The sequence below is a fragment of the Ostrinia furnacalis genome, unplaced genomic scaffold (assembly GCF_004193835.3).
Source record: "Ostrinia furnacalis isolate ACB-3 unplaced genomic scaffold, ASM419383v2 OfSCF7453, whole genome shotgun sequence".
In the NCBI taxonomy this organism is placed as follows: Eukaryota; Metazoa; Arthropoda; class Insecta; order Lepidoptera; family Crambidae; genus Ostrinia; species Ostrinia furnacalis.
The window spans coordinates 13,535-26,017 of NW_021137692.1; the positions used below are offsets into that span (position 1 = coordinate 13,535).

Consider the following 12,483-nt stretch of genomic DNA (forward strand, 5'->3'; position numbering starts at 1 on the left):
TTGATTAATCTCAATTGAAAAGTAATATTCCAGCAATAATATGAAATTTTCACTTCTTAATATGGTCTAAAATCTATTTCATTTGACTAAATGAAATCACTTTAAGTAGCAGAGAAAGTGTAAAACCGGCAAATGACATACTAGCGTAAGAACGCAAGCGCATATTACGTCTGCATGTGCGATCAACACCATAATGTTCGGTATGAAGTATGTTTTACTTCAAATCAAATCAAATCAACTATTTTATTTGCTCAAAACGGTAATACTTAGGGTCTTGATATTTTATGATGTGGTTTGCTCAGCTCATGTTTTGCTTCATACTTCATAGACGATAATTATGTCAATATTAAAATTACAATATCAGTCCGGAACCTAGTTTTTCGACTAGAGACTTTATAAAAATATAAAATTAGTTTAGTTTTAACTAAATGATTTTATTGTTTCCTATAAAGACGAACTAATAACGCTCTTTTAATAATCTGTGGCCGATGGGCCGGGCCGCTCAGTGCCGTCAACATTCAAATTAAGAATGACAGATGTCAATCCGGGATGGGTGGATCGGAAAAATAAATTGCGCGGGCGCCGACCAAAGATCGTTTTTGAAATGTTGTAGTTTGAAAAAAATTGTGGAAATTAAACTTTGTAGGCCATTGTTAGAGTAGGTTGAACGAACGAACGAAACTTCGAATTTAAGTTATTATGGTTTCAACATTTAACTTAACGGTAATCATTAAAAATGCAACTGTATGTGTACTGCACACAATAAATCCTTTTTTTCTGTCCATAATGCAGTTCCTAACTGCACTTTATGCAATAGCTATGGGAACCTTTATCTATTGAACTGCATTGTTTCTCATGTTATAATGTCTTGTTACTGTAGGGACTGTAAACCAAATGATGTTTATGGCTTGGTTTGATTTAAAAAAATATATAATTGATCAATAATAACAAGATTTCAGACAACGGCTTTTTGAAAATCTATGGGACATTGACACGAGTCAAATTCGAAATAATTGAGTATGAATGACGCCTAGGTTACAATTTAGATCAAGATAATAATAATTATGATAAGTCTAAGGCTGAGTTGCACCACCTAACTTTAACCGTGACTATAACGATAACCGGTGTATTTTGTATGGAGTTTGACAGATTTTTGACGTTTGTTAAAGTCAAAGTAAGGTGGTGCAACTCAGACTAAGAAGCAACAAATAGCCGTACAGTGAAGGTGTCGGACTGGCTGACATGTGATCATCTCTCTTTCTCTCTCTCACATAAGCAAAAGGATGGAGAATTTAGAGATCTAGGTATTATCAGGCCTGNGAAAAGAAGGGATAGGATGTGAGAGCATACTTGTACAGCATAGTTATTTCGAGCAAAATGTTCATTTAAAGTTTTGTAGCAGATAACAAAGGCATCAGCCAAAACATTTCACATAGTTTGGAAGTAAATTGGAAGTGATTTTAAAATGTTTTCACTCTGGTTTAGTTTTTGAGTAAAATTAAAAGGATTTACCCTGTTGATATTTTTGTTGATTAATGGAGGGGTAATGTGTTTACAAATTATTTAACATGTCCATCGAAGTATCTCAAATAAAGAATCGTGTTGCGTGTTGTATGCAATTTGGACAGATGATCCTACGAATATGATAAATGAATTAGTTTCCAACAAACGGCCTCACTTGTTGTAGAGCACGATGTCAGGACGCCAGATGTGGTCGGAGGGCACGTGCAGCATCTCCACGCCGCCGTACTCGCGCGGCTCCCACGACAGCTTGTAGTCGTACCAACTCTGCAACACAACGCAACCATTGCACCCATCGTTCTTTCTGTGTGAGCTCTTATGAGCTGCGTAAATAGCCTCAAATATGATAACGCTTACCTGTTCCACCCATAAATTGGTCGTCATAATCTGATTCTTTAAATTCTGGAAAACAGAAAAAATAACTTTTTTAAAATAGTTTATAATATTACTTTTGTATGGGTATTTAATACTGACACGACAATCTATGAGTAAGTTTAGTTTCATATAAAGCATTTAAAAAGAACTTTTTTAATACACGTCTACTAGTCAAAATCGCTACAAGTGCGACTTGAACCCACGTCTTTCGTTTGCAAGAGCATTCGGCAAATGTGTAGTAGTTTTAGATTGGTTGCACTGGACTTCAGCGGCGCATAGTTACCACATCTATGAGCTGGCTCAGCTTGAGCTTGATGCGCACGGTGAGCGCGTCGCTGACGTTGAGCACGGGCCGCACCAGCTTGTTGTAGTTGCTGAGCAGGTCGTCGTACAGGCGCTTGGCGTCCGGGTTGCCGCCGCATCCTGCCGACACACGCGCCACTGCTCAACCGTATGTGTTAGCCGCTCGGTGCTGCTTAAAGCTAGTGCTAAGCTCACATCAGAACTCTTTAGTGAGATACGTGCAATTGATATTACTTAGTGCGCGGTGGACAAATTCTTACTAAATGTAGGTAAAATGTAGGTACTGTAACGTAAAATATGTAAAGTATGGATTATTATTGGCCCATCCTTCGGTATGTTTAAGATTAATAAGTACCTAAGTTCTTATTATGTGTGACTACTACCAGCAAATGCTGCTTTCGGACATACGGGTAAATCACCGGCTTTGAGCGTGTCGTTATACTCGTACTCTACAAAGCAACAATCGCGCGTTCACAGCCAGCGACAATAGAACGGTTGGAAAGGTGATGAGTGCAGCGTCCTACCAGCAAGCAGCAGGGTGAGCAGCAGCGGGAGAGCCGCGGGCGCGGCGCGGCGTGGCATGGCGGGCGGCGCATGGCGTCAGCGCATGGCGCCGCGGCCGCGCGCCCTGCCCCCGCCGCTGGCCTGCCACCTGCGACCAAACACAAAACTCTCAAAAATCCTCGTTGCAAATCGATTAGTTGCTCAATCAAACCGCATGCTATCCTCAATTAGCTTCCGTTCAAGGATTTAAATCTTAAAATCGTTTTATGATTTTTTTTTACCAAGAGATATTTTATGCCGTTACAAAGTAAAAGTACTGAGTTGCGAGACTTGTTTTTTACAAGTTATGTTTTTGATGGCATTTATTTACCGCTCTGTTTATAAATCTACGCGCCTCAGCAAGATAAATTAAACAAACGATGGTCACATCGTTCTTTTGTTTACGAATGAGACATAGACTTATAAATGTTACGACCGTACCTACTATTATGAAAACTTGAAAAATATTTTTATTGATTTATGTTAAACCACTAGCGGCCGCCCACGACTTCGTACGCGTGGATCCCGTTTTACCCCCTTAGGGGTGGATATTTCGTAAAATCCTTTCTTAGCGTATGCCTACGTAATAACATCTACCTGCATGCCAAATTTCAACCTGATCCATCTAGTGGTTTGGGCTGTGCGTTGATATGTCAGTCAGTCACCTTTGAGTTATACATATTTAGAGTTATAATCTATTGAGATAAAAATAAAAAATAATAATATAAAAAGATTTATTTTCATGAAAAACTAGGTAGGTACAATACATGGGCGTTATACGTTAAAACTCGTTTAATAAATGTTTTTTCTCCAAATGTGGCCATATTTTGTAATCCAACGGATTAAAGTCTGGACTGAATGAGGGTCAGACTTCGTGCCAGGTGAGGTCAATTTTACCCCTTACGAGCAGGTTTTGCATGCTTTTCGATCTATGAGCTGGCACAGAATCCTTCTAGAACACCCAATGTCTTTAATTGAACATGATATGTGAAAAAAGTTTCACAAGCTTTGTGAGAAGTTAGTTAGTTTTTATGCCTTTCACGCAAAAAACACCTCTCATACACCCAAATTTGAAACAAGCTACCAAATCTTGAGTGACAATGAAAGCTGGCCTATATGGACACTTGCAATTAGGTTGCTGCTTCTTCAATGATTTTATCATTTTGTTTTTTTTAAGTCTCCTCCATGGTAAAAAAAAATTATTGGAAAATCATTTTTCAATCTACTTTCTTCCCGCGTACAGCTTAAACAAAACGTGTTTTTTTTCACTCTGGTTTTGCTTAAACCTGCCTCCTGGACAAAACATGTCTGTTAACGCATGGGATTTTTTTGAGTTCGCGCCTTCACAGCTTTTAATGCTGCTAGAGTCCTAATCGTGCGATGGCAATTACTTTTGTTTTGTGTATTTTATACATATAACTTCATTACATAATATATCGTTTGATGAAATGATAAAGGAAAATTTATACATATTTACCTACTTCAAATTTTTCACCACATCAAAAATGCAGCATGACAACTGCAATTCGGCATTTATGCGGCCACTACATATTTAAAAACAAATGAAATTCGAAATAGTGCACATTTTTAATTTCATTAAATATTCTAAATTCTAATTCAATAAATGTTTTTGAGACCTTTATTAAAATTCAAAAGTTATGATGTGACAGAACTTATGACCAGACTAGGATAGTTGAAGTAACTTTGCTGTAGTACAGATATTAATATAATTTCAGCACAGAAGCATAATAATAATTCTTCCATGAGGTGATAGCCAGTTCCATTTAGTTTTACGCTCGTAGCACATGGCGTATGTAGAAGCTCGTAGCACAATTAGCGTTGTAGCAGCTCGTAGCACATAGCGTATGTAGCAGCTCGTAGCAGTCTGCTACGCCAGCTACGTACTACGGAGCTGACAGTGTCGTAGCGCTACGAGCGCGTTGTTAGTACTTGCAGTGCGCTACGATCACTACGCGTAGTACTCGAGCGAGCTCAGACTGTAGTATTAGGTCCTCCTACCTATGAATGAAATTAGCGTTTTTTTTTTCTTCAATATTCATTAGTAGTATAATTTATTTATTTTAAACTTGTATGCACATAGAACAGTGTACATTAGGCGGACTTAATGCCTTTCGGCATTTTCCTCCAGTCAATCTTAGGGCCAAACTGAAAATAATTCCTTTGCAATTATAGCTATGTTCATCAATCTTTTTTTATTTGTAATTAGATTTCAAGGATTTGCTTTTACGTATAAAATGTTTAACCATTTTATTTTTTCAATTACATAGCATTAAAAAAATATTTAAGCCATTATGGCGCCTAATTTTTTTCCAATTTTGCAACCCAGCCTTAGTGTTTATTTCAATTGTTTCATAAATCAAAAAGTTGTGTCAAAAACCGCTGAAGTGATTTACATGAAAGTTAGAAGGCTCGTACATACTTTGAGACCCTTTTTTTTCGGGGAAAAATGCATTGAATTGCATACCTATCCTGCGGGGACAGGGTAGGTTATGTGGGGCTCAGCAAGTCAGAAGGACAAAGGCATATCCACTAAAAGACCCCGGTGCTCCGTCATTCGCCTTAAGTGGGAAGGAACTGTGGGATTCCGGACAAAGCCTTCACTACCACAGTCCCTCCCGGCGATTGCCCGCCTACACGGCGGGCCCCTCAGGCCCCCCAGGACGGGGGGCGACGGGAGCAGCTAGGAGCACACAGCTGTTCCTGTCCATAGTTTGAGACCCTGGACTAACGCCCGGATTCACAAACGATGCTTACTTAAGTGAAGCAGCAAATCGGATATACAGCGTTGGACAGAGCTCTGTGATTGGTTTGTGTGTCACCCTGTGCGTCCACGACTCCACGCGCACTTTAAGACCTCATGTCAGTAATGTTTGTGAATACTGGCGATTAGAATAGTTTTTGAAAAAGGAGGGTGCATGTTTGTGTGGCGAAACAATCTTATCTTTAGTCATATAAAACATTAAAATTATACAAATTAACGAATTAATGAGGGCTATCGTTTTTATACTTAACAGTTGGCACCCCTGGCGTTTGACAGGACCTTACTCTACAGTGGCGCCATCTTGATGAGTGCAAATGCGTTAGTCCTCCTACCACTTTAGCGCTCACAAGTTGGCGCCACTGTCTTCGCGACTAGCAAGTGACAGGACCTTACTCTACAGTGGCGCCAACTGGTGAGCGCTAAAACGATAGCCCTCATTGTGTCAAACCTTACGGTACGTGTAAGTAGGTGCATCCTATTCTATACAGGTTGTTTCCTGTGAGGTGTCTAATCATAGTCAGGTGATGTATGTTCTACGAAAATATATATTTATAAAAACAAAAGGTCACTGAATAACTGACTGACTGACTGACTCACTCATTACGAAATTTCAGAAACTACAAGCGCTATGAGTCTCAAATTTTGCATAAGGGTTCCTTTTAGAACGCATGTGCTCAGTGTTCACTGAGAACGGATTTTACGAAACTCCATCCCTTAGGGGGTAAAACGAGATCCACGCGTACGAAGTCGCGGGCGGCCGCTAGTTAATTATAACTCCTAAACTACGAAAAATCGCAGAACATACATGGGATTGAAATCGTTAGGTATGATGCTCACCTATCACGTGGCACACACTGGAAACCTGTATATTTTGAATTGTTTGAGAGGATGGATAGTTTGTTACTCTTTTACCACCAAACCAATTTAGCTAAGGTGTAGAGATAGTTTGAGATCAAGACCCAAGGAAAAACATGCAATAGTTTTTATCCTGGTTTTTGGAAGGAGGATACTTACGCCATAAATACTTTCTGTGACATACAGAAAGTATTTATCGCGTAAGTATCAACTGTGGTATCAAGCCTCGGGCAAAAACTAATACATCTAAAAATACATGTCTGCAATGAAGGGAACAACAAAACTGTGGTTATTATGTTTGAGATCAGTCATGAATGTTTCATCGACTAAGACAGCTGCTGCGCCGCTCGAGGCGCCTCAGGCCGCGGAGCAAAGTTGACGTTATAAATCAAGTATTACTGCGGGTAATCTTCAGCTCAAATAAACGGGCCGCATTTAAAGATGTTGAACTCACTGAAATTCTGAACTTGTAGGTGAATTAATAATGAGCATAACAACATGCCAAGGGCAATGCATGATGACTGTTTCAAAAACAAATGATACCTCTTCAACCGGTCTTTGACGACTTTGAATGCATTAGGACCCATGTTTGGTTCGTAAAACATAAATACGAGTAGCTAAGAAGCTGAAAATGCTGACAGATACATATTCAACATTTTTATAATTAGGATGATGACTTCGACAAACATCCTACTAATATTATAAATGAGAAAGTTTGTGTGATTTCGATGAAACTTTACAGTATCATTGTTTATACATTAGAATAACATAATATAGGCTATAATTTATAACGACAAGCTAAATTTCACGCTAGCAAAGGCGTGGGCAAAAGCTAGTTATTAATATGTTTTATTCAATAAGCTTCCTTTTCAATATTTAATATAATTATAACATCTCGATAGGTGCTAAAAAATTAAAACAGATGAAACGTTGCTACGTTAAAATTAATATTGAAAGTGCTTAGAAGGAGCGCTGCAACTAATGCTGGATAAAATTTGTATAATGTATGTTATTTCACATCACACACGACCATCACATTTTATAAATACATACAATGAAGAAACTACATTGCGTGGTAGGTATTAATTGTCATGCTACAATTATTTGTGATACTGATACTCAGAATGTAATATAACCAAAAGCTCTATTTTTCTTATCTACCTATACCGCGATTGTCTTTTGTGTGTTGATGTTGATGTACTTTTCTTAATAAATAAATAAATAAATATTAAGAATTAAGAAACTTGAAACTGGCCAGAACCCACTTAACTAAAGTGCTTATTCACATCCATGATACGTGAATCAGTCATCGCTTTATTCAACCATGTTAAAGGGAATGTAAGGACTCTCGGTATTTCCACTGAGACATTTCATTATACTTAGTGCGAATAAATTTTAATCTAGTTTTCAAAATACCTATACGTGCTTAGAGCATTAATATCATTGTTATTTTATTTTAGACCCTACGTTCATGCTATTTTAATAATAATAACATTTAATTTATCAACAATATAATTCGATTCGGTATATATGAGTATAATATAAAATGTTATGCTACGTTCAATTTAATAATGAAATTTTCATAATGTCGCAAATGGACTTGATAGTCTTATAGAATAGATTATATAAATAAAACCTATGTTTTACTTTCTATTCGATTTAAAAGATGTAACCTTTGTGCTCCAAAAATCCAGTTGCACTACAAACAGAACATAAAAAAGTTCTTGCCTGCAAATCCAAAAAATTAATTCATGTTACGCGTTTCCACAGTTCGTTTCACGAAATCTCTCACATAGATCCGACACAGGCGGGAACGATCAACGAGTCCGGACACTCACACTGGGAACATGTAACGAACGGACGCAGGGCGGTCTGATATCGGGCACCGGGGCCGCGTGCGCTGAGCGGTGCAGTCCGCGGTCCGTCACGCGGCGGGCGCGGGCATGTCGCGCGGTCTCGGCCGGGGCGCGCCGACTACTGCCGCGGCCGCCCGCCGCCCGCCCAGCGCCGCCGCCCGCCCGCCCCCCCCCCGCGCCGAAGCTGCCCACGGCGCACGCACGCCCGGCCCGCGCGTGGCTGTTCGTGATATGCACAACTTCTTTGCGATACTTATCATAATAACTAATGATAAAAGTTTGAGAACGTCAAAAATGTATAATCAAAAGTAAATTTTTATTTTCAGAATATGCGCTCACAAACGGCTGAACACAGTCGAGAATCCAGCTCGGAGCCATACATTTGAAACCATTGGGACTCAGTAAACGTAAAATTTTACTTTAATGAATTATTTACTGATACTGACTAAGTCAAGTGATAACATCAAAATCGAAGCAAAGTTTTGTTTTTGTGACACTTGAAAAGATTTGAAAGTGAGGTAGTTCAAAGTAGGACAAAGTCCTGAATTGAATTGTTACTGCGGATTCTATTCCAGGGGCAAACGTAAGAATGATGAGCGTAACATAATTAATTTTGTTGATTTTAAAGAAAAAACACCCAGTCAGTTTACAGTAACAAGTCACTGAATTAAGAGTCTTGTTTGGTTGAAAATTGTAATTTAGTTTATTGTCCTGAACAAAATAAATAATATAAAAAATCCAAAAACAAACATTCCCTATTCTCAATGAAAAGTACTCGTGAATTCGTAAAAACGGTTTATAGATAACTAGCTTCCCGCCCGCGGCTTCGCCCGCGTTGATTTTTGTCTGTCACAGAAAACTTTATCCCATCAAAAACAATACTTGTCAAAAAAACCAAGTCTCGCAACTCAGTTGTTCTACGGCAAAAAGTTGTGAGATCCATGTAATACCAAGTCCAGGCCAGGAAATCTTTAACGTTTTACATAAATATATTGACTTGGCCATCGCACTAAATAATTTAATTTACACGTGTTTTCATAGATAGTATAGAAGTATAGATTTAAAGTGGTAGGTAATTAAAAGTGCGAGTTGAGAGCGTGGCAGTGCAAGGCGGTGCCGGTGGCAAGCGCGCGGTGTCACGGAAAGTGATTTCCTCGTGCGGAATCAATTAAAACTTGCATCGACAGCGTCCGCGCCGCCCGCCCGCGCCGCCGCGACCGCACGATGCACTCACCCACATATTTCCGGCTTAGATTACACGCGACGCTCCTTAGAATTAATATCGTAAGTTTCGTAGGAATGCCATAAATGGTAAATTTTATTATATAAACTTTTTCGAAATGATGTTTAACATGGAGTATTTGATACCTAGTCATTAAAAGTTTTTTTTTATGTGACAGGAGGCAAACGAGCAGACGAATCACCTGGTGGTAAGTGATTACCGTCGCCCATAGACACTCGCAGTGCTAGGGGCGTTACAGGCGTTATAAAGTTAAGGTGGATCGATGACCTCACAAAGGAAGGCGCAGGATGCAGGCCGCTAACAACCGGTAATTATGGAAATCATTGCGGGAGGTCTATGATTCAGCAGCGGACGTCCTATGGCTGAAGTTATGATGATGATAAAAAATTGTACAGGAAAAAACTCATGATGCATACTATATTAAGTTACTTAAAATGTGACATAATTCCCTAAGAGTCTTTGTTCACGTGGCAATATTCAAAAGTTTCTAGCGAGAAGCCTATGGATTCAGAAATGATTTATTTGCTAACTTTATCCATTTGTAGGGTTCTGTTCCTCAAAAGAAAAATAATATAATTTTTGTTTGTTCGTGTATCGACACCTTTTTTCTTCATAGAGGTATTGAGTTTTACATTACGAGTATTATGCATATGTATAAGTTTAAGCAAGCAATGAAACTAAATTTTTGGAAAAGGTCCCAACTTTGTATATTAAAGTCGTTCATTTTCTTAAAAAATAAATAACCGCAGTTCGTATTAAGTATGGTATCTGAAAATTGAGATTCAGTAAACGTGCTAACTTGAAAAATGGCATTCCTCCACGGCAAATAGTATGAAAAGTGAGTCCGCATTTATACGGTAAATTAAAATAGTTAGAGGTGCCGCTACGCGAGTCGCGCAAGGTGAGGAGTGAACACAGCTGCTTGCTGCGAGGAGCAAGCTAGTGCGCGGCGCCCACCCTAGACATTCAGTGGAATACGCATGTTTTAAAAAGCTTTGCTATTGCTGATACACTTAGAAATTGGTAGTAAGGTGCAGGCAGAAATTAGTCGTGTATAAAAAATAATATTTAGAACTTTGACTGCCCAAACAATAAAAAACACATACAATGTACCTAATGCCATACGAGTTCTAATGGTGTATTTATTATAAGACTAGCGGCCGCCCGCGACTTCGTACGCGTGGACCCCGTTTTACCCTTAGGGGTGAAGTTTCGAGTTTTTTAGGGTTTACCCGGAAATTATTCAAACTTTTCTCGCTGTAAAAACCATCCTTGGACTTCAACAAACATTTAAAAAAAAGAATTGGTAAAATTGGTCCAGGCGTTGTTGAGTTATGCGCTTACCAACACATTTTGCGATTCATTTACATAGAAAGATTTCTTAAATATTCTACTATCATTACCTATTAACTGAATGGATGAAAATCAGTTTAAAAGTTTTGACACAGTCAAGTTTTGTATCGGCCGGTTCCTGACTTGGACTGAAAAGGCAATTGAAATTTAGATTGAAATTGAAGACGATCCCCTCCAGGCCCGGCGCATTGTTTTCGGTTCCGATTGTCACTCGAGGCATCGTGCGCCCTCGCCGCCATCGAGCATCCTCGGCCGCCGGTCTTTGTCTCCTGGGCGCCTCGCACTCACAACTTAAGTTCACTGTTGCTACTTCAAATTATCTTTATTTTGCGTTACTGAAATTATTCAATAAGGGTTCCAGCTAAAAACTAAGTAGTCACTGTATTATTACTAGTTTCCAAATACTTATTTATCTACACTTAATAAAACTATTATAAAGAGGAAAGATTTGATTGTTTGCATTGACTAGGCTTCAAAACTACTTAACCGATTTGAAAAAATATTTCACCATTAGAACTATGTATATTATCCCTGATGAACATATGCGACCTGGCCCAACATGCAGCGTAGTTCGTAGCCTCCATTGCACTGGACGTGGAGATATATCGCAGTGTAGAGGATCCTCTTCCACCAAGACGCAAGCATCGTGAGCGTCGGTGGTCGGTGAACACAGCTGGTGCCGCAATCACTGGCGGTCACACCCGTCCGACACACCATTTTCGCGACAAATTTCATTTACTACAGCACCGATGCAGAACAAATGGTTGATAAAAAGATAAATGTTTGCAAGACTTCAGCGCACATAAACATACTGTTGGTATCCAGATACATACAGCGTAAAATAAAAACTTCTATAGAATTACATACTTGGAAATACTATTGTTAGTTGTTAAATGTACAGATTTCACTTACAGGGTTTGAGAAGACTCAACTTGCGGATTTTCGAACACCAAACAATTACATTGTGGGCCTTACAGCTAAGAGATTGAGTAACAATATCACCAGCACTATGAATACTGATAGCGAAATATAATATTTTTATTGACATGAGAGATGTTATTAAATAAATCTTAAGCGGCATTTTCGCAATTTGCGTCTCTTAAAAGTCCTTTTCAATTACACAATGAACGATTCGGTAGCGGATAATGGATACCATTAATGAATTTAATGGGATAGAACTCAGATTAGATTTTGTAACAATAAAATTGTATAAGTAATACCGAAGCAATTGACTTTTCATAATACCCTTGGTTTTAGGGATCATCTGACATTAAACATTAATGGTTTAACTGGCTCTAATTAAGGTAACTGCTTATCAGACAACTGCAGTGTGTGTAAGCACAGAATCTTTATTGGTTAATCGCTTGACACATGCTATATCTATGGTAGTTATTAGACGGTTCACCAAGTGTGGTGTCGTGACAGCGGGGCGAGCAACGTGGCGTGCAGCCGGGGCGGGGGCCGGCGCGGGCGCGTGTAATAAAACCTATTGGCTCGAAGCGACCGTTTTATTCCATCAAAGCGAACTCTCGTCGCGCGCCTTTATTGGCTTTCGCGAGCTGTTCCTGACTCGTCGAGAATATAATCTAATAATATCTTCTTTTATCAGAATCTTTTATAAAGTTTTTTAAACATTTGGTACTAAATTAACG

General features: G+C 38.9%; 1 protein-coding gene across 2 annotated transcripts; it reads right to left on the reverse strand.

Moving 5' to 3' along the window:
• Positions 1-1,674: 1,674 nt before the first annotated feature.
• On the reverse strand, positions 1,675-2,828 carry LOC114364594 (acetylcholine receptor subunit alpha-like). Of its 2 annotated transcripts, none has more exons than XM_028320800.1 (4): positions 2,724-2,828; positions 2,180-2,319; positions 1,879-1,923; positions 1,675-1,788 (listed from the first exon to the last, which is right to left on the reverse strand). In XM_028320800.1, the coding sequence occupies exons 1-4, from the start codon at positions 2,779-2,781 to the stop codon at positions 1,675-1,677; spliced, it is 357 nt and encodes a 118-aa protein (XP_028176601.1). In that variant the 5' UTR covers positions 2,782-2,828. The 2 variants fall into 2 exon arrangements, with proteins under 2 accessions (XP_028176601.1, XP_028176600.1); XM_028320799.1 differs by having other exon boundaries at positions 2,180-2,337.
• Between the last annotated feature and the right edge of the window lie 9,655 nt (positions 2,829-12,483).